Source organism: Acipenser ruthenus, chromosome 4, assembly GCF_902713425.1.
Source record: "Acipenser ruthenus chromosome 4, fAciRut3.2 maternal haplotype, whole genome shotgun sequence".
NCBI classification, from domain to species: Eukaryota; Metazoa; Chordata; class Actinopteri; order Acipenseriformes; family Acipenseridae; genus Acipenser; species Acipenser ruthenus.
In genome coordinates, this window is record NC_081192.1 from 107,448,236 (window position 1) to 107,475,462 (window position 27,227).

A 27,227-nucleotide genomic window follows, 5' to 3' on the forward strand; every position below is an offset into this window, starting at 1 on the left:
ATGTAAAATTTGTTTGTTTGTTTGTTGGTTTATCGTAATAGTTTTAGTATATTTGTGAGTCATTGTTGTTTGTTTAGCTGATCATAGATCAGCAGAAACGCCGATATGGCGTGTAGTTCGGGGGGAGGGGGGGTACTGACTCGCCGGCACGGCTGCCGCTGTGTGCCTGATATCGGGGTGTCCAGTGGAGGAATGCCTGGTGGCAGTAGGAGAGGTTGTGGGCTTCAACAACATAAAATCAGCTTCAAGGATGAATAAAGTTCTAGTCATTTTTTTAAACTGATTTGGATTTGGTATACAAGCTAGTAGAGGAGGGGTTTAGTGTGCAGAGGTCTTTTATTGAAGTTTCACCTTTAGTAACACCCGTAACCAAAGTAATACTGTCTAATGTCCCTCCCTTCTTAAAAAACGAGTTATTGGAAAGAGAGTTAGCAAGATATGGGAAATTGATGTATCCCATTAAGACGATCCCTCTAGGATGTAAAACTCCCAGTGTTAAACATGTCTTGTCTTTTAGAAGACAAGCGTTTATTTTACAACACAATCCTAATTTAGTTATTGAAGTAGCGTGTAATTTTAATGTCGAGGGGATGAATTGTGTTGTTTTTGCTAGTTCTGATACGATGAGGTGTTTTAAATGTGGAGCTCAGGAACATCAAAGGAAACAGTGTCCGAGAAACAGGGATCGGGCTGAAGCAGAGCAGGATAAGTGAGCTCCTGGTGGGGAGGAGGCTAGGGGCGATCGGGGAGAGCGGGAGGACGAGCAGCCCCTGGAGCCAGCAAAGCCCGAGTCGGCGGAACCAGCAGAGCCTGAGGCAGTGGTGCCTGAAGCAGCAGCGTCAGCCGTGCCTGAAGCAGTCGACACCGCAGCATAAGAGACACAGCCACAGCCAAGCACAGACAGCCTCAGGGCAAGAGACTGGACAAAGCCAAGAAGAGTTTGAAATGGTGGCGAAAAAAAAGAAAAAGAAAAACAAACAGTCTGAAGAAGGAGAGCACAAGCGAGACCCTGGGTTAGTGTTTGTGGGCAGCGGGGAGAAGACTCAGTCCCCCGGCGTGAAAGTTGCGGAGAGCGGAGGCGATCCCCAGCCGATGCCAGAAGAGGAACTGACGTCTTCCCCGGAGGCTGTGCCACCTTGCCCTGAGGAAGAAGGCACAAGCACAGAACTGCCCCAGTCTGACTACGAGACAGGTAGCAAGACAAGGGGCACAGAGGCTGAAGCTGTGGCTGTGGAGAGCGGCGAGACCGCTGAAAAAGACGGTGCAGACGGCGATGAAGATGAGGGCATGTACGAGTCGTTTGACGGGGGGCTCTCTGATTCCTTGTTAATCTCGGACGTCCCTGACAGCCAACCCATCAGGAAAAAACTCTATACACTGCAGTACATTTGCAACTTTCTCGACAGTACCAAAGGTAAGAGGAGAGTGGACATTAAAAGTTTTTTTCCTGATTTAAAATTGTTTTTACATTCTGCGCATGTAGTCTCCAGGAAGTCCACACTTCAGGAGCTAGATCAGCAGAAGAGATACCGTTTAAAAAAAAGTAGTACAGACGGTACAGAAAATGATACGTTCAAAAACATTACTTTAAAATTGATTTTAATACTTAATAATTTAATGGATTTTTTTATTTTTTAGTGTTTGTTTTAACTTGATGGTCTTAAATATTTTAACCGCCATGGAAAAGTCTATTTTTATTTCCTTTAACGTTAATGGCTGTAGACAGTCTTTTAAAAGAGCAGTTATTTGATTTTTTAAAGCAGAAAAGGGCTGGGGTTGTGTTGCTGCAGGAGACGCACACTGAGCAGGAGAATGAGGCGGTCTTGCGGTCAGAGTGGGGAGGTCAGTGTGTGTTTAGTCACGGCTCCAGCACCAGTGCGGGAGTAGCGGTGCTTTTTAAATCAGACATGGCTGTCACTGTAAAGCAAGTAGAAGAGATTGAGAAAGGGCAGCTTTTAAAAGTACAAACACAAATAGCTGGTTTTAATTTTACTTTTATAAATATTTATGCGCCAAATAGAGGAAGAGAAAGAACTGTATTGTTTAATAAGTTGAATCAGACCATTTTAAAATACAATAATAATGACATATTAGTGGTTGCCGGTGATTTTAATTGCACTGTAGATTTTACAAAGGATAGGAATACTGAGGAGCTAAATCCTCAATCCTCCAGATTGCTGACTGCAGTTTTACCTGGTTGGCGTATGGAGGTGTCTGCACCCTCATGCCCGACAGTACACCTGGTCCCAGTCTCGTAACAACTACACATCTAGAGCACGACTGGACCAGCTTTATTCATTCCGTTGTCACCTCAATTTTGTAGGGGCAAGTATCATTCCTAATAGTCTGTCAGACCACCACTGCTTGTTAATTAATGTACTTATTCCAACTGAAGGGCACAAATCTTCTTATTGGCATTTCAACATTCAATTTTTAAAAGACTGTAAATTTGGAAATATTTTTAAAGAGTTTTGGAAAATCTGGCAAAAACAAAAGAACAATTATCAAGATTTAAGGCAGTGGTGGGACATTGGGAAAAAACAAATTAAATTTTTTTGTCAGCAGTACACCCTGGAGGCAACCAGGTCACTAGACAAAGCAGTCAGGGAGTTAGAGAGAGATATTCTTAATTTAGAAAATAACGAAGATCACTCTAATGAGCAAACCTTCCAAAAAATAAAAGAAAAAAGAAATGTGCTGGGCAGCTTCCTGGAGGAGAAGGTGAAGGGGGCGTTGGTGCGTTCTCGCTTCGTGGAGCTGAGGGACATGGATGCACCCACTTCCTTCTTCTTTGGCTTGGAGAAAAAGAGAGCATGCAGCCAGCAGCTGAGGTGTGTGCGGTCGCCCTGCGGCAGAGAACTAAACAGCAGAGAGGAGATCAGTGAGGCAGCTGTGCAGTTCTACAAGCAGCTATTCACTAAAGAACAGTGTGATCCTGATGACACAGAGACCCTGCTCCAGGATCTACCCAGCCTGAGTGAGGAGGAGCAGCGAGGACTGGATACAGAGCTGACCTTCGAGGAACTGACCACTGCAATGACACAGCTCTCCAGTGGGAAGGCACCTGGGATAGATGGCCTCCCCGCTGAGTTTTTCAAACATTTCCGGGCAGTGATCGGGGAGGACTTCTTCCAGGTGCTGAAGGAGAGTCTGGAGAGAAAAGAACTGCCTCTCAGCTGCTGCAGGGCAGTGATCACACTGCTGCCCAAGAAAGGAGACCTCTGCCTTTTGAAGAACTGGAGACCTGTTTCGCTTTTATGTGCAGATTCGAAAATAATTTCTAGATGTCTCGCAATAGACTTAAAAAGTCTTTAATACATAAAGATCAAAGTTATTGTATCCCAGGAAGATCTATTTTTGATAACCTGTTTTTAATTAGAGATTTTTTTAACTTTGAGTGAAACATGTCATTTTAATGTGGGATTGGTCTCCCTTGATCAAGAGAAGGCTTTCGATAGGGTCGACCACACCTACCTTGTGAAAGGCCTGAGAGCCTTTGGATTTGGCCCTGTTTTTATTTCCTACATCAAGCTTTTATACACTAATGTTTTTAGTGTTTTAAAGATTAATAATGGGTTGAGCAAACCTCTCTCAGTGAGCAGGGGCATTAGACAGGGCTGCTCTCTGCTGGCATGCTGTATTCATTGACTATAGAGCCAGTGTTGCATCTTCTGAGGGGCAGGTTGTCTGGCTGGGCAGTGCCTGCCTCACCCGTCCCTGTCTCTGAGAAAGTATCAGCTTACGCTGATGATGTGAACGTGTTTGTGTGCAGTGATGGGGACGTCCAGGTCCTGAAGGAGAGCTTGGCAGTGTTTCAGAGGGCATCCTCAGCACGGATAAACTGGGCAAAATGCAACACCTTCCTGTCAGGCGGTTGGCAGGAGAGGGGGCCCCCCACACTGCCTCAGGCCCTGCAATGGGACAGGACTGGGATTAAGGTGCTGGGGTGTTCTTTGGGACAGAGCTGTTCATGCAGAAGAACTGGGAGGGCCTGGTGGATAAGGGGAGGGGGCGGCTGCACAGCTGGCAGGGGCTGCTGGCTCAGCTGTCATTCAAGGGGAGGGTCCTGGTCATCAATAATTTGGTGGCCTCAATGTTATGGGACAAGCTGACGTGTCTGGACCCCCCACGGGGAATGGTAGAGGAGATTCAGAGGATATTGCTGGATTTCTTCTGGAGCAGGAGACACTGGCTGAGGCCGGCAGTCCTGTACCTCCCCACTGATGAAGGGGGGCAAGGCCTGGTCAGCATTGCCAGCAGGGTGGCAGCCTTCAGACTGCAGGCAGTGAAAAGGCTCCTGTATGCTGAGGAAGGTGCTCACTGGAGAGAGATAACCTTTTATTTTCTGAGAAGAGTAGGAGGAATGGGGTTAGATCGGAGCCTGTTCTTAATTGATTTTTCCAGGTTAGATAAGACAGGTCTCCCCTCTTTTTATGTTAATGTTTTTAAAATGTGGCAGACAGTAAGAGTGGAGAGGGAGGAGGGGTCACTAGAGGAGCCCCTCTTCTTTAATCCTTTCTTTCCTATTCAGTTTTTTCAGTCGTGGGTGCTGTGTGCCAGTTTTGTTAAGGTCGGTATAACCCGACTGGCCCACCTGATCCTGTCAGGCCACCCCTGTTGGATCTCAGCGGCTCAGCTGGCCGGACGGCTGGGCTGGCGCTCGGAGAGGCTGGCTGAGAGAATAATTAATGAGCTGAAGAACACTCCCCCCGAAACTCAAGGAGGCTTTGGGGGAGGGGCTAGCTGGGGAGTCAGATCAGGGAGGGGACCCCTTTTTCCCTATAGTTTTTTTATCCCCAGGTTTAGGTGAGGAAGAGGGAGTGAGAATAGGGAAAGTGGAGAGAGTAAAAAATATAGCTCCACACTGCAGAGGGGGAAAAGCTACATGAGCTGCATGTAAAAACAGTCCAGTCCAAGCAGCTAAAAGGGCTTGTAGACACAAAGTGGAGAAGCCATTTACAGGTAGCAGAAGAAAGAGAGCCAGTGTGGAGGGTGTACAAACTGCCCTTAACTAAAAGAGTAGGGGACCAGCAGCGGAGGATCCTGCACTGCGCCGTGTCTACGGGACGGTTCCTCCACAGTGGACCCCAGCATCAGTGCGGAGTGCTGTTTCTGTGGGGAGGAGGAGACAGTGTTCCACACCTTCAGTGATTGTGTCAGGCTGGGGTCATTCTTTCATCTCTTGCAGGGGCTCCTGCAAGCTTTTGGGGTGATTTTTAGCAAGGAGATTTTTATTTTTGGGTTCCCCTATAGTTTTAAATCAAGGAATAGGAGTGTTTTAATTAACTTTATTTTAGGGCAGGCAAAATTGGCCATTTTAAAATCCAGGAAAAATAAGATTTTAGAGGCAGGACTAACAGACTTTGTCCGATTGTTTCGTATTTTAGCAATCAGCCGGATAATGGTGGATTTTAATTATTTTAAAATGGTCAGTAACTTGGAGGGCTTTCAGGAGAGGTGGTGTGTGGGAGACGCCTTGTGTTCATTGAGTGAGGAGGGAGAGCTGCTGTTTAACTTCTAGTTTTAATTTATTTTTGTTTTATTGTTTTTACAGTGTTTTTATTACTTTACTATCAATCTGTTTTTACAGGAAAACACTGTTTAGTTTTTTTAATATTGGCTTTTTAGTGTTTTATTTATATTTTATGATCCTTTTATTTGGTTAAAATCTGTTTTTAAAAGAAGAACATGATGTTGTTTTTTAGGATTTTATGCTGATGCGCTGGGGAGGTTTCGGCTGTTCCCCGGAGCCAGAAAGTATCTTAATCGTGTTTTACCTTATTATTGTTATTGAATGGATTTAATAAAGGATCTCAAAAAGTCAAAACTCACTCTCTCTCTCTCTCTCTCTCTCTCTCTCTAATTCCGGAGGGTCGGGGGCTCTCACTCGCCGACACGGGGTACGGTGCCTGCCTGACCCCGGGGTGTCGGTGGAGGAGTGCCTGCTGGCAGTAGGAGAGGTGGTAGGTTTTGAAAATATTAGGTCAGCGTCAAGAATGAACAAAGCGCTGGTGATATTTTTAGCGGAGATGATGCTTGTAAACAGGCTGGTAGAGGAAGGGTTCACAGTGAAAGGTGAATTTGTTCAGGTCTCTCCCCTGGTGACTCCAAAATCTGTCTCGGTTTGGTAAACTTGTGTTCCCAATTAAAGATATCCCTCTGGGCTGCAAAAATAACAGTGTTAAGCACGTAATGTCGTTTAGAAGACAGGCGTTTGTTTTATTAAATGATCCTGTCACAAAGACGGCCAGAGTGGGTGGCGTCAGACCAGACAGGAATACACAGACACAGACAGTGGTTGTGATGAGCTGAGTGCAATGGCTGCACTCAGCGTTTATTAACAAATAAAAGGTTTTAACACAAAACAAAACAGGACACGGCACTACACGCCAAAATAAATAGACATACAAAACGACTAAACGCTAAACAGACGGTGCAGGACAGACAGACGAACAAACACGGTGAGTGAAAACACGTTAACTATTACTTTTACTATTATTATTATTTTACTTCACCTCCGTCTCCAATCCCGTTCTCCACTCACCGAACACCAACAACCAGTGAGTGAAAATGTGTCTCTATATATACTGTTGTGCTGGGATTCAATTACTAATTAATTATTCACTTGAATCCCAGCACGTGAATTAATTCTGTGCAACCCCGTGCTCGCATATTATATTTTAAATGCACGTGCGTGATGTGCAATCCCGTGCCTAAATACAAATCTACACTTTTTAAATACACGTGAAACACAGACCCGTTTATATCCCGTGTACCAATCTATACACCAACATTTACACACGCAACACGCAACACATAACACACAATTGCACACAGGGGCGGGGCACATTGCCACAATCCCAATCAAGTTATTAATGTAGCCTGGAATTTTAATGTAGAAGGGACTAATTGTGTGGTGTTTGTTAGTTCTGAAACGATGAGATGTTTTTTCTGCGGCGAGCAGGGACACCAGAGGAAAACCTGCCCGAGCAGGGAGGCTAGAGCCGAGACAGGACAGGAGCAGGGCAATGCTGGCGGGGAGGAAGTAGGGGCTGTTGGGGGTGAGCGGGAGGAAGAGTCGGCTCCTGCATCACAGCCAGAGCCCGTGGAGACCGAGGAGGAGGCAACTCAATCGCGGAAGGAGACCGGTGCAGATCCACCAACGCCAAGGCCTCGTACAAAGAGGGTGAGCCAGAGCCTGTCAGTGACGGGTTCGGAGCAAAATACAGCAACTGCTGAGAATGGTGAAGAACCATTCAAGGAAGTAGTTAAGAAGAAAAGATTTAAACATAAAGCTGCAGAGCTGCCAGATGGTAGAGTGCAGCAGGTGCAGAGCTCTGAGCCTGCGCTGACAGAGAGACTGCAAGCTCCAGCCGGGGCGCCAGTCTCTCATAACGCGGGGGAAGAGAACACAGCGGAGGGCGAGCCGGGTGTGGTGCAAGACTCTCCGCTGGCTGAATCTCAGCTGCCTGTAACAGTTGTGGCTGGAGAAAGGGAGGAGGCGGCAGAGGCCGGTGCTAAGGAACTGGAGGGAGCAGCGGAGGAGTTGACACTCGGGGGCGAGCAGGAGGACAGCGCGGATGAGATGGGAGAGGAGCTCTTAGACTCCTCGCTTATCTCAGACATCCCCGATAGCCAACCCGCCAGCAAGAAAAAACTATATACGCTGGAGCAGGTAAATAATTTTATGAAAGAAACAAAAGGGAAAAGAGGGGTAGAAATAGAGCATTTTTTCCCTGATCTAAGATTATTTCTCCACTCCGCTCATGTTATTACAAGGAAAGCAACAATAGAAGAATCTGATCAGCCCAAACAGTACAGATTAAAAAAAATTGTTAAGAAAATTAAGAAGGATCTGAACAATGGTTCAAAATTTCATGTTTAATAATGGCTGTGTTTTATTCTTTTATTACTTGTTTTAGTCTGTTGGGTTTACTTTCGGATTCGGCCCTGTTTTTATCTCTTATATTCAGCTTTTATATTCCAACATTTTTAGTATTTTAAAGATTAACAATGGGCTGAGTCAACCTTTCCCAGTGTGCAGGGGTATAAGACAAGGCTGTGCCCTGTCTGGTATGCTGTATTCGTTGGTTATAGAGCCCCTGATGCACCAGCTGAGGGGCAGGTTGGCTGGATGTACAGTGCCCTCCTTGCCCTCCACACCCTCCCCTGCCACAGTGAAAGTGTCTGCCTACGCAGATGATGTGACTGTTTTTGTGAGTGGGGATGCTGATGTTCAAGCACTGCAGCAAACTTTAAATGAGTTCCAGAAAGCATCGTCTGCCAGAGTAAACTGGGCAAAATGCGACACTTTCCTGTCTGGCAGCTGGGATGAGGGCACCCCTCTTGTCCTGCCTGAAGGGCTGGAATGGAACAGAACAGGCATTAAAGTGCTGGGGGTGTACCTCGGAACGCAGAATTATATGAGAAAGAACTGGGAGGGTCTGTTGGACAGGGTGAGGGGGCGGCTGCAGAGGTGGAAGGGACTGCTGGCCCAACTGTCCTTCAAGGGTCGGGTGCTGGTCATTAATAATCTGGTGGTCTCTAGCATGTGGCACAGGCTAATGTGCCTGGACCCACCCCGAGGCCTGGTGGAGGAGATCCAGAAAGTGCTGCTGGAGTTCTTTTGGAACGGGAGATACAGTGTGAGGCCGGCAGTTCTGTACCTCCCCAGTGATGAAGGGGGGCAGGGGCTGGTCAGCATTGCCAGCAGGGTGGCAGCCTTCAGGCTGCAGGCGGTACAGAGACTCCTGTACACTGAGGAGGAGGCTCATTGGAAGAGGCTAGCTTGTTTCCTCCTAAATAGAGTCGGGGGGCTGGGGTTAGGAAAACACCTGTTTTTAATTGAGAACACCAGTTTTTGTAAAGCAGGACTTCCTAGTTTTTACCAGAATATTTGAAGTGCCTGGCAGCTGGTGAGGGTGGAAAGGGATGAAGAGTCCCTGACTGGGCAGGCCCTGTTTGATGATCCCCTATTTTTTAATCCACTTTTTCCAGTTAAGTTCCTCCAGTCGATGACGCTTTGTGCCAGGTTTTTAAAAGTAGGTATAACCAGGATGATCCATCTGTTCAATCTTGAGCTCTCCTGCTGGTTAACTGCTTCCCAGCTAGCTGCACAGCTGGGCTGGCACTCAGAGAGGCTCGCAGAGAGACTGATGGTTGAGCTGAGGGGCTGCCTCTCCCCACGGCTCAGGGAGGTCCTGAGGGAGGAGCTGTCCAGAGGCACAGAGCAGAGACAGTGTTCCTTATTCCCTGGGGTGATTGTGTCACCAGCAGTAGGAGAGGGGGGTGGAGAGAATGGAGGGACATTGCTCACTTTGCGCAGTGTAGAGGAAATTGTTTTTCATGCAATGAATAGTAAAATTATATATAAATTGTGTGTTAAAGCCATGGAGTACAATAGGCTAAGGGGTCTGGTAGATTCCAAGTGGAGAGTTCACTTATCTGTAGAGGAGGGGCGCAGGCCGGTGTGGAGGGTGCTGTACAAGCCGCCCCTCACTAAGAGAGTTGGGGACCTGCAGTGGAGGATTCTCCATGGCATTGTGTCCACGGGCAGGTTTCTCCACAGAGTGGACCCCAGTATTAGTGAGCAGTGTGCTTTCTGCTCAGCAGAGGAAACCATTTATCATGCTTATAGTGAGTGCGAGAGGCTGTGGCCACTTTTTAATTTACTGCAGGGAATCCTGAACGTTCTAGGGGTTGTTTTTAGTAAGGAGCTTTTTATTTTGGGGGTTATGTACAGTTTTAAAATGAAAAACAGGTGTGTTCTAATTAATTTTTTATTTGGACAGGCAAAATTGGCTATTTTAAAGACAAGGAAAAACCAGCTCTCTGGTTCTGGATTGACCAGTGTGGTGGGTCAGTTTAGGGTGCTTGTGGTCAGCCAGATCAGAGTAGAGTTTGAGTATTTTAAACTGGTCAGTAATCTGGAGAGCTTCCAGGAGAGGTGGTGTGTGGGAGACGCCTTGTGTGCTTTGAGTGAGGAGGGGGAGCTCCAGTTTTTGTACTAGTTTTTAATTTTATTTTTACTGTTTTACAGTGTTTTTATTATTTTTGGTTTAATCTGTTTTTTAACAGAAAGAAAACACTGTTTTTTTTTCAATTGATTTTTTATGATCCTTTTTTATTTAAAATCTATTTTTAAGGAGAACATGATGTATTTTAAGATTTTTAATATTGATGTCTTATTTTTGTTATGTTTTACCTTTATTGATTTTTAATGGATTTTAATTGGAAAGTTTAATAAAGGATCTTAAAAGTCAAAAAGTCTTCTCTCTCTCTCTCCCTCCCTCCCTCCCCCTAGGTAAGGTTATTCATAAACATGATGTTAGCTTCCACTGCTATGCTGATGACACACAATTGTACATCTCTGTGAAACCTGGTGACACTTCCAATATACCTGTACTATTGGACTGCATTTCTAAAATCAAAATTTGGATACCCAAGATTTCTTACAGTTAAATTCTGACAATACTGAGGTCTTAGTAGTTGGTTCTGGTTCTCAGAAACAAAAAGAAGTTGCTAGGAGTCAAATTGGATTCTGAACTAAGTTTTGAGACACACATTAAAAAATTATCTTTTTACCACCTTAGAAATATTGTTACAATCAGATCTTTTATCTCGTTTACTGATGTTGAAAAATGAGTCCATGCTTTTATTTCTTCTAGATTATTGTAATTCCCTCTTTGCCGGACTCCCTAGCCACGCTATGTCTCGGTCGCAGCTTGTGGAGAATGCAGCTGCTAGAGTTTAACTAAAACAAAAAAGACACATTACTCCTGTGCTGGCATCTCTGCACTGGCTCCCAGTAAAATACAAGATTGATTTTAAGATTTTAATGTTAACATATAAAGCTCTAAATGGGATGGCTCCAGATTATTTGACAGAGATGTTGACTCCCTATGAGCCTCGACGGGTATTGAGGTCTGCTAGTTGTGCCCTTTTTTTGTGTAATTTTTATTGTATTATTGTAAAATATACTGCTCTGTTTTAACTGTCTGTAAAGCGCTTTGAACAACCGTGTATGAAAGGCGCTCTATAAATAAAGGTTATTATTATTACTATATTATTACTATGTTATTTCCGAAAGCCAGATTAACATTTTTCAAAGAGATTTAGCAGAGAGATATGCAGACAACTGAGCAACAACAACCTTTTCCAAGACTTTTGCAAGGAAAGGTAAATTAGAAATGGGACGATAATTAGACAAGACATCAGGATCCAATGCAGATTTTAAGTACTGGCTTTACAATTGCCAACTTTAAACTAGATGGAACTGTTCCAGTTTTTAGAGAGAGATTCACAATATTACAAATCACAGGAGCAAGCGTATCCGCACAACGACGGACAATATTACAAATCCCAGGAGCAAGCGTGTCCGCACAACGACGGACAATATTACAAATCACAGGAGCAAGCGTATCCGCACAACGACGGACAATATTACAAATCACAGGAGCAAGCGTATCCGCACAACGACGGACAATATTACAAATCCCAGGAGCAAGCGTGTCCGCACAACGACGGACAATATTACAAATCACAGGAGCAAGCGTATCCGCACAACGACGGACAATATTACAAATCACAGGAGCAAGCGTATCTGCACAACGACGGACAATATTACAAATCACAGGAGCAAGCGTATCTGCACAACGACGGACAATATTACAAATCACAGGAGCAAGCGTATCCGCACAACGACGGACAATATTACAAATCACAGGAGCAAGCGTATCCGCACAACGACGGACAATATTACAAATCACAGGAGCAAGCGTATCCGCACAACGACGGACAATATTACAAATCACAGGAGCAAGCGTATCTGCACAACGACGGACAATATTACAAATCACAGGAGCAAGCGTATCCGCACAACGACTGACAATATTACAAATCACAGGAGCAAGCGTATCCGCACAACGACGGACAATATTACAAATCCCAGGAGCAAGCGTATCCGCACAACGACGGACAATATTAATCAGCCAAGGATCAAAAGAACACAAGGTGGAACGGGCTTTATTGAGAATATCTAAAACATCAGGATGCAGGGCTGCTGGTTATTCCTAGGGTCAACAAAAGCAACACGGGAGGCAGGACTTTTTCTTGTACAGCTCCGAAATTATGGAATCCACTGCATTGACTCTAGATCGAATCCACTGCATTGGCTCTAGATCGAATCCACTGCATTGGCTCTAGATCGAATCCACTGCATTGGCTCTAGATCGAATCCACTGCATTGACTCTAGATCGAATCCACTGCATTGACTCTAGATCGAATCCACTGCATTGGCTCTAGATCGAATCCATTGGTTTGCATCTAGGTGTAACTACTCTTGGACTCAGATCCATGTGATTAAAAAGCACTATTGTCCTGAAAACACTTCTGCCTTGGCTGTTTCTGGTTACAATACCTGCTGAACTTATTACCACATTCGTATTGTAGATTTCCTGGCTAGTAACTGTTGCCAATAGAGCGCTATCTGAAGCTGACGGAACACGAAGCCACTTTGTGGCTTGGAATTTGGTTTCAGGAGACTAGGTTTCAGGCCACTACATGCTACACCAGGGGAGGCTTGGAGTTTGATACAGTAAAAACTAGGTATTTTGGTATCCTGGAAACAGGTTTCAAGCCACTGTTACTGAAAAGGATTTAGATTGGTTTGCATTATACAGCTTGAAGTGTATTGTAATGGCTACATACCTCCAGGCAACATTTTCTGGGAACCTTTCAAGAAACTAGTTACAGTATTTCATTGTTTTTTTACACATTTTCATGTGTAAAAATCAACCTCACATGAAAAAATAAACCTCACATGAATTTCCATTTCAGAAACTTGGAAATATTTCTTAAATGTTGCTTTAACATTTCCTAGAAAAGTTTGTCTGGTGCTTCATGGCCTGTCACAAAGACGGCCGGAGTGGGTGGCGTCAGACCAGAAGCAGGAAATAAAACGACAGAGAAGTGTGGTTTGGTGAAGCTGAGTGAATGGTTTCGCTCAGCATTTAATAAACAGAACAGAAAATAAAAAGGTTGTACAAACAAAACACAGGGCACAGCACTGGTAGCCCAAATAAACAGATAAACAAAAATGGACTACACAGACAAACACGGTGGGCTTCTACTTTTCACAATTATTATTACAATTACCTCCGTCTCCAATCCCGTTCTCACCTCACCTCACCTCCAATTAATTATTCACTTGAATCCCAGCACGTGAATTAATTCTGTGCAACCCCGTGCTCACATACTATACTTTAAATGCACGTGCAGTGATGTGCAATCCCGTGCCTAAATACAAATATACAATTTAAATCACACGTGAAACACAGACCCGTTTATATCCCGTGTACCAATCTCTATACACCAACACTAACACACGCACGCAACATACAACACAGAAATGCACACAGGGGCAGAGCACATTGCCACATGGCCTTAAAAAACTCAAATGATACAAATCTTTTAAAAATATTCATATTTTCATTTTTCTATTTAAATTAGTCACGAAACATAATGTTTGTTTGCCAAGTTTAGTGTAGGCTTTAAAACCACAGCTGTTCAATGCCATTGTCTTTCAGAATCAGCTGGAAATTAATACAAACTTTCCACTACTGTGAATCACCCTCCTTAGAATCAAAGTAAAACCCACTCAGCTGAACCACATTATAAATCAATGGAGTCCAACATGATGACTGACAACTTACAACTGTGTTTAAGTTGAACTGCTTACTTAAAAATCCTCTATGTTGTGTGAAGCTCGTAACATCTGAAAGTAACTGAGTTAAACAGTCTCAGATAAGACTGGTACTTTACAAGCCTTTTTGTTTTCTTCTTCTGACTGTAGATGAATGTTGTGACGGGGCACAAAGCAATTACAGTGGCACACTGCACACTGGCAGAAGCAGTCATTAAACATTGCTTGCCACAAAGAAGCAAACTATAATAAAATCAAAACTAAGCCCATAATTGACTCATTAATCTTTCAGGGTTTGTAAGCTACAGGGCCAGATGTAATTGAAAAAACCCACAAAACCCCCAACCTAAAAGAAACAATACATTGTGTGTAATATAAAAGGTGCGCTCGAACTGAGCTTTCCAAGACACGGAGTGGTGGATAAAGGACATGTTTTGCTGGAATAGCAGCAGACAATATGGTATTAAAACAGTTATGAAATGAAATTCATTAACAATATAGAGTATCCTTGGAAATAAAGCATGCCTGATAAATTCAGCTCAATTAGCACAGCCAGTCTCAAAGAGGGAGGACAGTGATGAGGAGGGCAGCTCCTCTCCTCAAAGAGCTTGCCTACAGCAAGTGGTGAGTGAATACAGGTGAGTGCAGTGCAGAGCGGATACTAAACAGACAGACAATGATTTCCAGGTGCAAGGGTGTTTATTGATTTAATTAACAATGTCCAGAGCCTCATGGCAAACACCTGTAAAACACCTGAGTGAGGTAACCAGTGGTGTACCACAGGGATCAGTATTAGGTCCTCTGCTATTCCTAATCTACATTAATGATTTAGACTCTGATATAGTAAGCAAACTCGTTAAATTTGCAGACGACACAAAAATAGGAGGAGTGGCAGACACTGTTGAAGCAGCAAAGGTCATTCAAAATGATCTAGACAGCATTCAAAATTGGGCAGACACATGGCAAATGAAAATTAATAGAGAAAAGTATTGCATATGGGCAATAAAAATGTTCATTATAAATATCATATGGGAGATAGTGAAATTGAAGAAGGGAACTATGAAAAAGACCTAGGAGTTTATGTTGACTCAGAAATGTCTTCATCTAGACAATGTGGGGAAGCTATAAAAAAGGCTAACAAGATGCTTGGATATATTGTGAGAAGTGTTGAATTTAAATCAAGGGAAGTAATGTTAAAACTCTACAATGCATTAGTAAGACCTCACCTAGAATATTGTGTTCAGTTCTGGTCACCTCGTTACAAAAAGGATATTGCTGCTCTAGAAAGAGTGCAAAGAAGAGCAACCAGAATTATCCCGGGTTTAAAAGGCATGTCGTATGCAGACAGGCTAAAAGAATTGAATCTATTCAGTCTTGAACAAAGAAGACTACGCGGCAATCTGATTCAAACATTCAAAATCCTAAAAGGTATAGACAATGTCAACCCAGGGGACTTCTGTGACTTGAAAAAAGAAAAAAGGACCAGGGGTCATAAATGGAGATTAGATAAAGGGGCATTCAGAACAGAAAATAGGAGGCACTTTTTTACACAGAGAATTGTGAGGGTCTGGAACCAACTCCCCAGTAATGTTGTTGAAGCTGACACCCTGGGATCCTTCAAGAAGCTGCTTGATGAGATTCTGGGATCAATAAGCTACTAACAACCAAACGAGCAAGATGGGCTGAATGGCCTCCTCTCGTTTGTAAACTTTCTTATGTTCTTAAATAATAATGATGGAGTGATACAGCGGCGTGTATCACTCTGTATTTGTAATTCCCGGGTTTGACCCGTAACCAAAAGTCCAGTTTTACACACCAACACTAAACACAAAACACAAACACAGTTCTTAGTGATAGTGAATACGTGCAAGTGGTGTAATACAGTTCTCTGTGAAATGCAGGGGTGAAAGTGATGTCCGGGTTTATGCTGGCTTTCGCTACAGCTCCGGATCGTGCAACTGGTAGTCTATTAAAAACAGACGACAGTTAACAAAACACTAAAAAACACAAGACAAAACTCACGGTTCATGATACAGCACACAGACTCCTTGTAGGTTTTCAACACTAACCACTTACCAAGGACCACATCACGTACGCTAAGTCCACTATTTATATCCTCGCTCATGACCCCTAGGTTAACAAGCGCATCCGCTCCTCCAATCCTCGGATGCCACACCGTTTACCGTCTGGGTCATTGAGTTTGGATACTGTAGCTGCGCCCCTTTCCTAAATGACCAACTTCCACCTACCCTACAGAATAAATTGTCGTGCCATGTAGTTAAGGGTACTCTGTTCCTGTTACACAGTCCCCTCACAGGTCGAGAGGGAGATCTAACACCAAGTACCATTCGATCTCTGTCACAAGCAGACATACCCAGAATGCAATGTGTTGAAGCGCACGTCTGCAATGAGGAGGGCAAACAGCTCCCTCTCCTCAAAGAGCTTGTCTATAGCAGACATACCCAGAATGCAATATGTCGATGCGTATGTCTGCAATGAGGTAGGCTTGTCTATAGCAGATATACCCAGAATGCAATGTGACCAGCGTTGTATGAAAGTCAGTGATCTACCAGACAGGCAACAACTCAAAATATAGAATGAAAAACATAAATCAACCTGCTCTTATCTACAGTGTGGTGGAACAAAAATAACGTTGCACACACTGTACTTGGGTTATTAAAACATTAAATATGGGTTCATTATAAAAGTAATGTGATAATTATGGCCATATAAATTGAGACAATGAAATGATAAAGCATAGGCTAGAATTAAGGATTTGTGCTGCTGTACGCTGTATGCAGTTTTATTTTTAACATTGAAAAAGTTCTTAATAAAATAGAAAGTTAATAAAATTCACTTACTGAACCAACAAAGCAGTGATCAGATTCTCCACTTTCAAAAAGAACCACATCCTTTACAAAGACAGCGACGGCCCTCAGAATGAAAGACATGAACAGGTGTATGTGTATGTAGTTTCTTGTGCAGTGCAATTTCCTGGAAAGAAATAAGAAATGCACCATAGAATGACATTGTGAAATGTTTTGCACTAGAAAGACTTCTGCTTTGTAACATACAGTACATTCTGTTGTGTTATTAAAGGTTACAGGGCTGTGAACTTCTGTGTATTTGGGAGCATCAGCACAGTACAAATGACTGGACCTGGGCTGAAAGCTGAGGTCTCTTTACAGATTACCAGTGTCGATATAACTCATACACAAGCTTGAAGACCTTGAACTCTAGTGCATACCACTATATTGTTAATGTACACGTTTAAACAACCCAGCTACAATTCTCAGTGGAGCTCTCAGTGCGTTCGAGTACGCAGTCACTCATTCATGTACTACTGAAAGATTATTCTTTTTAATTAGAATTTCAAACAGGGTTTAAGCATCTGGTGCAATTAGCACTGTATGCCTTCAGGAGAGATCCACACTTTTAAATGAACCAGATCAAACAAATATCCACTGTAAAGAATATTACAAAATACAACGCTGTCAACTCCGCAGTCCTTACCTGAATACACATAGAGTGATCATGGCTACAGTCCTTACCTGAATACACATAGAATGATCATGGCTACAGTCCTTACCTGAATACACACAGAATGATCATGACTACAGTCCTGAATACACATAGAGTGATCATGGCTACAGACCTGAATACACATAGAGTGATCATGGTTACAGTCCTTACCTGAATACACATAGAGTGATCATGACTACAGACCTGAATACACATAGAGTGATCATGGCTACAGACCTGAATACACATAGAGTGATCATGGCTACAGTCCTTACCTGAATACACATAGAGTGATCATGACTACAGACCTGAATACACATAGAGTGATCATGGCTACAGACCTGAATACACATAGAGTGATCATGGCTACAGTCCTTACCTGAATACACATAGAGTGATCATGACTACAGACCTGAATACACATAGAGTGATCATGGCTACAGTCCTGAATACACATAGAGTGATCATGACTACAGACCTGAATACACATAGAGTGATCATGACTACAGACCTGAATACACATAGAGTGATCATGGCTACAGTCCTTACCTGAATACACACAGAATGATCATGACTACAGTCCTTACCTGAATACACACAGAATGATCATGACTACAGACCTGAATACACATAGAGGGATCATGACTACAGACCTGAATACACATAGAATGATCATGGTTACAGTCCTTACCTGAAAACACATAGAGTGATCATGGCTACAGACCTGAATACACATAGAGTGATCATGGCTACAGTCCTTACCTGAATGCACACAGAATGATCATGGTTACAGTCCTTACCTGAATACACATAGAATGATCATGACTACAGACCTGAATACACATAGAGTGATCATGGCTACAGTCCTTACCTGAATGCACACAGAATGATCATGGTTACAGTCCTTACCTGAATACACATAGAATGATCATGACTACAGACCTGAATACACATAGAGTGATCATGGCTACAGTCCTTACCTGAATACACATAGAATGATTATGGCTACAGTCAGGGATATTAGAGACAAGCTGTGTCCAACAGTGTAGCCAATCTTCACTGTCCCAAAGAACTGGGTCTGGGAAAAAGAACCACAGCATAGTAAATAATACTAAAGAATGTATTAACAGGACAACAATACCTCCATATTTAACATGGTACACAGCGTGACGTATGAACGTAAAACTGATAGCTAAGACATGGTAAAAATATAATGCTCTGTAGTACACTGAGAGTCAACAGTATCTACAATTGCAGTCTGGCCCCAAGCCAGAAACAAATCTTAACGACATCACAAAGTCAGAAATCACGTGTCTCGTGTGAACAGTGAATCATCACCTTCCCTGTCATTCGGCTGCTGTTCTCAAGCCTTCTTTACACATCCAGAGGGTGACTCCCTTTCCAAGCATGTTCCTGTCACAAGCTGAACGATTCTGCTTTCCAGGTAAAAATGGGGCTCTGCTTTACAGCTTTCAGAAACTCTGTTTGTTTTAGCTATAGTTTTCATTATGCAGTGTAAAACAGGGAACACACTGTATCCCATCGCTTATTCTAATGTAATACACTGCAATTCAAAGTTGAAGTTCATTTCACTTCTTTTAAATGTGATTCCTAATGTATGGACTGGACTGGAGACAAACTGCAATGAGGTCTAAATGCTTTTTACTAAGAAAGGAAAGAAAAGCACCCAATAACTCTGCTGTTTTATTTAGGCACTTGTAGGTAGTCTTAAGTTGTTTCCTATTTGTAATATAACTGTATGGATCCTCCAAAAATGCGCTAATGACGATTTGGAGTATACAGTTTGAGAATCTGCTCCTAAATGTTAAAATGTCATAGTTTTAGTAAAACTGCCAGTCTGGAGTTCAACTTCATCAACATATCATCACATGAAGTGAGGGCAGAACTAAAAGCCCTTTCCTGATCACTGATAGATGAAGTGAGGGCAGAACTAAATGCCCTTTCCTGATCACTGATAGATGAAGTGAGGGCAGAACTAAAAGCCCTTTCCTGATCACTGATAGATGAAGTGAGGGCAGAACTAAAAGCCCTTTCCTGATCACTGATAGATGAAGTGAGGGCAGAACTAAAAGCCATTTCCTGATCACTGATAGATGAAGTGAGGGCAGAACTAAATGCCCTTTCCTGATCACTGATAGATGAAGTGAGGGCAGAACTAAAAGCCCTTTCCTGATCACTGATAGATGAAGTGAGGGCAGAACTAAAAGCCCTTTCCTGATCACTGATAGATGAAGTGAGGGCAGAACTAAAAGCCCTTTCCTGACCACTGATAGATGAAGTGAGGGCAGAACTAAAAGCCCTTTCCTGATCACTGATAGATGAAGTGAGGGCAGAACTAAATGCCCTTTCCTGATCACTGATAGATGAAGTGAGGGCAGAACTAAAAGCCCTTTCCTGATCACTGATAGATGAAGTGAGGGCAGAACTAAAAGCCCTTTCCTGATCACTGATAGATGAAGTGAGGGCAGAACTAAAAGCCCTTTCCTGATCACTGATAGATGAAGTGAGGGCAGAACTAAAAGCCCTTTCCTGATCACTGATAGATGGCCACATGTCTGCACAACTTGCATATGAAATTGCTTTTGTGGGACATTTTTTACTCACATGTTCCAATCTGTACATTCCATCGGTATGTTATTTCGGAACCACAGAGCATGCATTCAGCTGAAAGCCTGCTTGGAATGCTGGGGTAGATGAGACCATTCCAGTCATGCACTGCAGAGCCACACAGATAAACTTTACAAACCTCTTCCATAGCAGAAGTGTTGACATCGTAGCCACAAGCCACAGCATAGGAGACAGGATGCATGTCAGCCCAGCCTTGCTTAGTGCAGCTCCTCGTGACGTTACCTATGAAGCAACAATATACAGCAGCTTAGTAGCTTATTGATCCCAGAATCTTATCAAGCAGCATCTTGAAGGATCCCAGGGTGTCAGCTTCAACTGCATTACTGGAGAGTTGGTTCCAGACCCTCACAATTCTCTGTGTAAAAAAGTGCCTCCGATTTTCTGTTCTGAATGCCCCTTTATCTAATCACCATTTGTGACCTTGTCAAAAAAGTCCCCTGGGTCGACATTGTCTATACCTTTTAGGATTTTGAATGCTTGAATCAGATCATCGCGTAGCCTTCTTTGTTCAAGATTGAATAGATTCAATTCTTTTAGCCTGTCTGCATACGACATGCCTTTTGAACACAGGGTAATTCTGGTTGCTCTTCTTTGCACTCTTTCTAGAGCAGCTATATCCTTTTTGTAATGAGGTGACCAGAACTGAACACAATATTCTAGGTGAGGTCTTACTAATGCATTGTAAAGTTTTAACATTACTTTCCTTGATTTAAATTCAACACTTCTCACAATATATCCGAGCATCTTGTTGGCCTTTTTTATAGCTTCCCCACATTGTCTAGACGAAGACATTTCTGAGTCAACATAAACTCCTATGTCTTTTTCATAGATTCCTTCTTCAATTTCAGTATCTCCCATATGATATTTATAATGCACATTTTTATTGCCTGCATGCAATACCTTACACTTTTCTCTATTAAATGTCATTTGCCATGTGTCTGCCCAGTTCTGAATGCTGTCTAGATCATTTTGAATGACCTTTGCTGCTGCAACAGTGTTTGCCACTCCTCCAATTTTTGTGTCGTCTGCAAACTTAACAAGTCGAAAAGGCATGTTGTATGCAGACAGGCTAAAAGAATTGAATCTATTCAGTCTTGAACAAAGAAGACTACGCGGTGATCTGATTCAAACATTCAAAATCCTAAAAGGTATAGACAATGTCAACCCAGGGGACTTTTTTGACCTGAAAAAAGAAACAAGGACCAGGGGTCACAAATGGTGATTAGATAAAGGGGCATTCAGAACAGAAAATAGGAGGCACTTTTTTACACCGAGAATTGTGAGGTTCTGGAACCAACTCCCCAGTAATGTTGTTGAAGCTGACACCCTGGGGTCCTTCAAGAAGTTGCTTGATGAGATTCTGGGATCAATAAGCTACTAACAACCAAACAAGCAAGATGGGCCGAATGGCCTCCTCTCGTTTGTAAACTTTCTTATGTTCTTTTTACCATTAATAACCATACCCCCTAGCTCTCATAACCAGAGCCCTTTATCTCTCATAACCATTGATAACCAGAGTCCTGTAGCTCTCATAACCATTGATAACCACAGCCCTGTAGCTCTCTCATGACCATTGATTTACATGAATTGAGAATGGAAGTAGTAACTTACAGACTTTATTACCTCTTTTACTTGATATTTTTATAACATGTGGAATCAATGCTGTGTTTACATGTTGTTAGACTACAGAATACACACTCCACACCTACAATAACTACTTGTAGTATTTTACAAGCAATTAATATTCTGATTTGAACAGAAATCTTGATTTATGTGCTGTAATAGAATCCTTGATATATACAGAGATACATGCACACATGACTCCCTCTCCTAGTTCTTCTGCAAAATCATAGGTACAAAAACAAAACTCGAATTTGACATAATTGCCCTAGCTGTTCAGGTTCTTTATGGCGGTATTTCTTCTGGACAGCATACATATTTCACAATACTATTACTCAGTTCTGTATTTAATCAGGTGCGTTCTCATTTACAAAGGTCATGCAGTATTTCACAAAGTCAGGATACAAGTGTTAACTACAGCAGTCCATATAAATGAGGTAACTGTTCGAATCCTGTTGACCTAAATGAGGATTCATTTTAGTGTCATTCTGTGCGCTCATTAACCCTTAAAAAGCCAAGCTTTTGCTCACAGTTATAAGCTGTCCCATATTTTATTTTCTCAAGAGAATTTTGTTCCAGAAGCAAATAACATGACAAAGTATTAAAGGAAAAAAACTTTAAGTATGCAGGAGGTGCTTAATGCTTTGCAACTGGCCCTCCCACACCAGCACACCGATTCGAAGAGACTTCCTGACTAGAAACAGACCCGTCATGATACACAATAAACAAAACTGATATTCTTTTTACAGTGTAAAGTCATATTTTTAAATTCTGCATCTTGATAGAATGGATTCTGAAAAAAAAATATTTAAAAGTATTTTGTCCATTGCAGATTTAGCTTCTACTTCAATGTAGACACAAAACAGATGCCAGGTCAAATAAACTGTATATATATATATATATATATATATATATATATATATATATATATATATATATATATAGCAACAATATTGAAAGCAACGCTGCAGCAAGTTACAGACCACACTTGTGTGGGCTTTTAAAAAAACATTATCTGAAGAATCACAATGCATCTCAGTGCTTTCAGTTTTCAGGTTGTGTTTTTAACTGGCCTGTTGCAAGATTCAGTTGGCTAATTTATTCTTTTAGTTTCCTTTGTTTGATGTTGCTTTCATCATGCTTCTCAAATGCTTTATTGCACAGTATTCAATGGTTACCAAATCGCTGAGATTTGAAAACTGTTACCCAAGTACACACTGGGCTAGATTCTCAAAAGTATTTACTCTAATAAATTGGCAGCAATAGTGAAAGCACACTGAAATAAACAGACAAATGCAAATGTGTTTTTTTGTTTTTTTTTTAATTTATTTCACACACAAAATGTGTTAATGATGATTTGGAATAGTTCCAACGCAAACATACCGCAATTTGCATTTTCATTGCGACACAAAGTGAAAACGTTGCCGTGTGTACTAAGAGAAAATATGTTAATTAAGACAGCTGCGATATACTAATTTAAATATTCGTTGCATCTTCTAAGCAAGATCTCTAGCATTATACATTGTTCAAGTAATGAGGAGGAGTTGAGTTGTGGTTTGCTGCAGCAGAGGCTGCCCAAAGAATAACGTCTATACATGCAAGGTGCAGGAATCCAAATAACATTGTTTTTGTTAAATATAAACGTCACCTGTACAATGCATTCCGTTCTGTCTCTTACCTATTCTAATACTGGTGTGTGTGTGTGTGTGTGTATATATTATACAGTGCCTTGCGAAAGTATTCGGCCCCCTTGAACTTTGCGACCTTTTGCCACATTTCAGGCTTCAAACATAAAGATATGAAACTGTAATTTTTTGTGAAGAATCAACAACAAGTGGGACACAATCATGAAGTGGAACGAAATTTATTGGATATTTCAAACTTTTTTAACAAATAAAAAACTGAAAAATTGGGCGTGCAAAATTATTCAGCCCCCTTAAGTTAATACTTTGTAGCGCCACCTTTTGCTGCGATTACAGCTGTAAGTCGCTTGGGGTATGTCTCTATCAGTTTTGCACATCGAGAGACTGAAATTTTTGCCCATTCCTCCTTGCAAAACAGCTCGAGCTCAGTGAGGTTGGATGGAGAGCATTTGTGAACAGCAGTTTTCAGTTCTTTCCACAGATTCTCGATTGGATTCAGGTCTGGACTTTGACTTGGCCATTCTAACACCTGGATATGTTTATTTGTGAACCATTCCATTGTAGATTTTGCTTTATGTTTTGGATCATTGTCTTGTTGGAAGACACATCTCTGTCCCAGTCTCAGGTTTTTTGCAGACTCCATCAGGTTTTCTTCCAGAATGGTCCTGTATTTGGCTCCATCCATCTTCCCATCAATTTTAACCATCTTCCCTGTCCCTGCTGAAGAAAAGCAGGCCCAAACCATGATGCTGCCACCACCATGTTTGACAGTGGGGATGGTGTGTTCAGGGTGATGAGCTGTGTTGCTTTTACGCCAAACATAACGTTTTGCATTGTTGCCAAAAAGTTCGATTTTGGTTTCATCTGACCAGAGCACCTTCTTCCACATGTTTGGTGTGTCTCCCAGGTGGCTTGTGGCAAACTGTAAACGACACTTTTTATGGATATCTTTAAGAAATGGCTTTCTTCTTGCCACTCTTCCATAAAGGCCAGATTTGTGCAGTATACGACTGATTGTTGTCCTATGGACAGAGTCTCCCACCTCAGCTGTAGATCTCTGCAGTTCATCCAGAGTGATCATGGGCCTCTTGGCTGCATCTCTGATCAGTCTTCTCCTTGTATGAGCTGAAAGTTTAGAGGGACGGCCAGGTCTTGGTAGATTTGCAGTGGTCTCATACTCCTTCCATTTCAATATTATCGCTTGCACAGTGCTCCTTGGGATGTTTAAAGCTTGGGAAATCTTTTTGTATCCAAATCCGGCTTTAAACTTCTCCACAACACAGTATCTCGGACCTGCCTGGTGTGTTCCTTGTTCTTCATGATGCTCTCTGCGCTTTAAACGGACCTCTGAGACTATCACAGTGCAGGTGCATTTATACGGAGACTTGATTACACACAGGTGGATTCTATTTATCATCATTAGTCATTTAGGTCAACATTGGATCATTCAGAGATCCTCACTGAACTTCTGGAGAGAGTTTGCTGCACTGAAAGTAAAGGGGCTGAATAATTTTGCACGCCCAATTTTTCAGTTTTTTATTTGTTAAAAAAGTTTGAAATATCCAATAAATTTCGTTCCACTTCATGATTGTGTCCCACTTGTTGTTGATTCTTCACAAAAAATTACAGTGTCATATCTTTATGTTTGAAGCCTGAAATGTGGCAAAAGGTCGCAAAGTTCAAGGGGGCCGAATACTTTCGCAAGGCACTGTATATATATATATATATATATATATATATATATATATATATATATATATATATGTATTGTAGCACAGCAGGGAGGGGGTTAAAATCCTCCCTGCCAAACACACATGACAATGTGTGGTATTGTTAATTTCCAATTGTTTTATTGTCTTGGCAGTTGGCCACATTATTGTAAATTACAGCCAGCTGTCTATACTTGTTTCTCTGGGGCATATAAACCCCAGAGTTAATTCATTCAGGGCTGCTGTGTGAAGAGCCCGACTGTGTGTGTAATCAGTCGTATCAAAGAAAGGTACTGTGTGTTCTTTTTCTGTGTGTAAACAGCTTAGCTGTCCGGTCCGTGGGCTCCGGTGTGTGTTTAGTTAGTGTTAGGATTTGTTTTCATTTTTGTTTATTTTGAATTATTAAAAGTGCACTTCAGCGCTAAAGTTCCAAGTTCCTGTGTGCTGGGTCTCCTTTATCGGGGCAAACAAACTTGAGTGAGTATGGCCGTGTTACAAGCTATATAAATGACTCTTGATTGTAAATCTCCCTCCTGACCTGTGAGGGCGCTAAGCAGCGAGAACAGAGTTCCTTGGACAGGCTGGTCTGACAGTTCTTTCCCAGGGTTAAAGGGAAGTTGGCCAGTCTGGAAGGGGGTGAGACTCTGTTGCAAGAACGCATTGACCCGGAAGGGAAACGACATGGCAGCCGCAGATTGGAGAGGAGGTTGCACTCGTTTACCAAGGGGTCATGTGTGACGGCATAAAAGGGGGCGGAGAATCGCAATCTGATCCTTCGCTTTGGTTTTGTAATCTAAACTACAAGTACTGTGAGAGACCCCAGAGAACGTAACAGTTTTGGGAGTGTTTTGTTTGTTTTTGTGTCTGTTAGTAATTGTATTGTTTGTGAATTACCAGACGGTTAACACGATTCCGGAGCTGTTGCCTTGGGCCAGCACAAAGCTGGAACAGCACTTCACCACTGTCACAAAATAAACTGTATCACCCACCACGAGCACTACAGCACACGCCCAGGACTGGTGACTGTGTTTGTATTATTGTGGGGCGGATATTATTATTTATTATGTGGGACTGCAATTCCCTTATTTACCCCGTGCAGTACACATTGGTGTGTATTGCCGGGGGATTATTGTTTGGTCGCCAGATCTGGAAACCATTAATAAAATCCTTTCCAAACTGGATTACAATCATCTCTGTCTGTTTCATTCACGCACTGCATCACTCCTGCACCTGCATCCACTCAGCCACTTTGTCACAGGCCCCCAGATTTACCCCTAAATAAAAAATGTGTTTCTATCAAAAATAATTTCACAATCATACAGGAGAAGCCCCTCACTAAACCGGATACATCTGTCTGACATTAGGTGGTATTGGGTTTTAAAAAAAACAAACAAAAAAAAAACGCCTATACAGTACAATAGTGAAATGAAATGAACACAAAGCGCACTTTCTTTTTACCTTGGCCTGTATGCTACTGGTATGGTAACACAAAATAAACCATGCTGCTGCATTGCACACACTGGTGTAATGCAAATAAAACATTATTTTAAATTGAAACTAAATGATTTTAGCGGGTTTTTTAAAATGATTATTATTATTATTAACTTGGCAGCCTAGACAGCTAACACAAAATAGATCATGGTGCTGCATTGACAAGTTGCGATACTTACAGGAGGACAGTCAATTCTCGTTTATATGAATTTCAAGGGACTACCAAATTTTGCATTATACCACTAATTTGTATTCATGAGTAGCCTATAAGCTAAATGTATACTGTCTGTTTTTATTGAAGTTAGTCAGGGGTGCAGTTGTAAACTGTGCACAATTACAAACCACCTGCACATTAATAGAATAGGTGTGTTTCCTATTCCTATAGAGAGGCGCAGAATGAGTGGCACACGTCGGAGGTTGAACCGCAAAGAAAAACTGCTGCTGCAAAGCATTCTTTAAAACGCCCAAATAGCATCGTGCCTGTTTAGTACATTTCACCCAAGACTTCCGACTCGTTTACAACTGGTTTGCGTCTATCGCGCAACACTTTAGTAAACCTACTCCAGTGTGTCTTCATTATTTAACTGACTTGCCTTAAGAATGAATTCTATTGAAAGTCATCTCTTTTTAAAATGATACAAGAAATACAAATGATCTCATTGCACTTTGATACTATTGTCACAGAAAAAAGCATAGCTATCCTCAAAGCTAATTAGAAGGCGCTGGTGCCTCTATGGACTGGTGTTGACACAAGATGTAAGTAATGAAAGCTGCCCCTTGACTCTACTCTGCTCACATTTAGACGTGGAATGCTAACACAATAGTGTTTACCATACTGTGCTTGAATGCATGTGTGTGTGTAACTCTAATGTCATAGTAACAGCGTTTGT

At 42.1% G+C, this 27,227-nt stretch overlaps 1 protein-coding gene across 2 annotated transcripts in view; it reads right to left on the bottom strand.

Annotated features, from left to right (window-relative positions):
- Positions 1 to 27,227, bottom strand: part of LOC117399302 (vasoactive intestinal polypeptide receptor-like) — a 92,504-nt gene that overhangs the window by 53,436 nt on the left and 11,841 nt on the right. For both annotated transcript variants that reach the window (XM_033998399.3, XM_033998398.3), the window contains 3 exons: positions 19,993 to 20,096; positions 18,206 to 18,303; positions 16,565 to 16,697 (listed from right to left, as the gene is read on the bottom strand). In XM_033998399.3, coding sequence (XP_033854290.1) covers positions 16,565 to 16,697; positions 18,206 to 18,303; positions 19,993 to 20,096 — 335 coding nt within the window. The remainder of the gene's footprint in view (positions 1 to 16,564; positions 16,698 to 18,205; positions 18,304 to 19,992; positions 20,097 to 27,227) is intronic.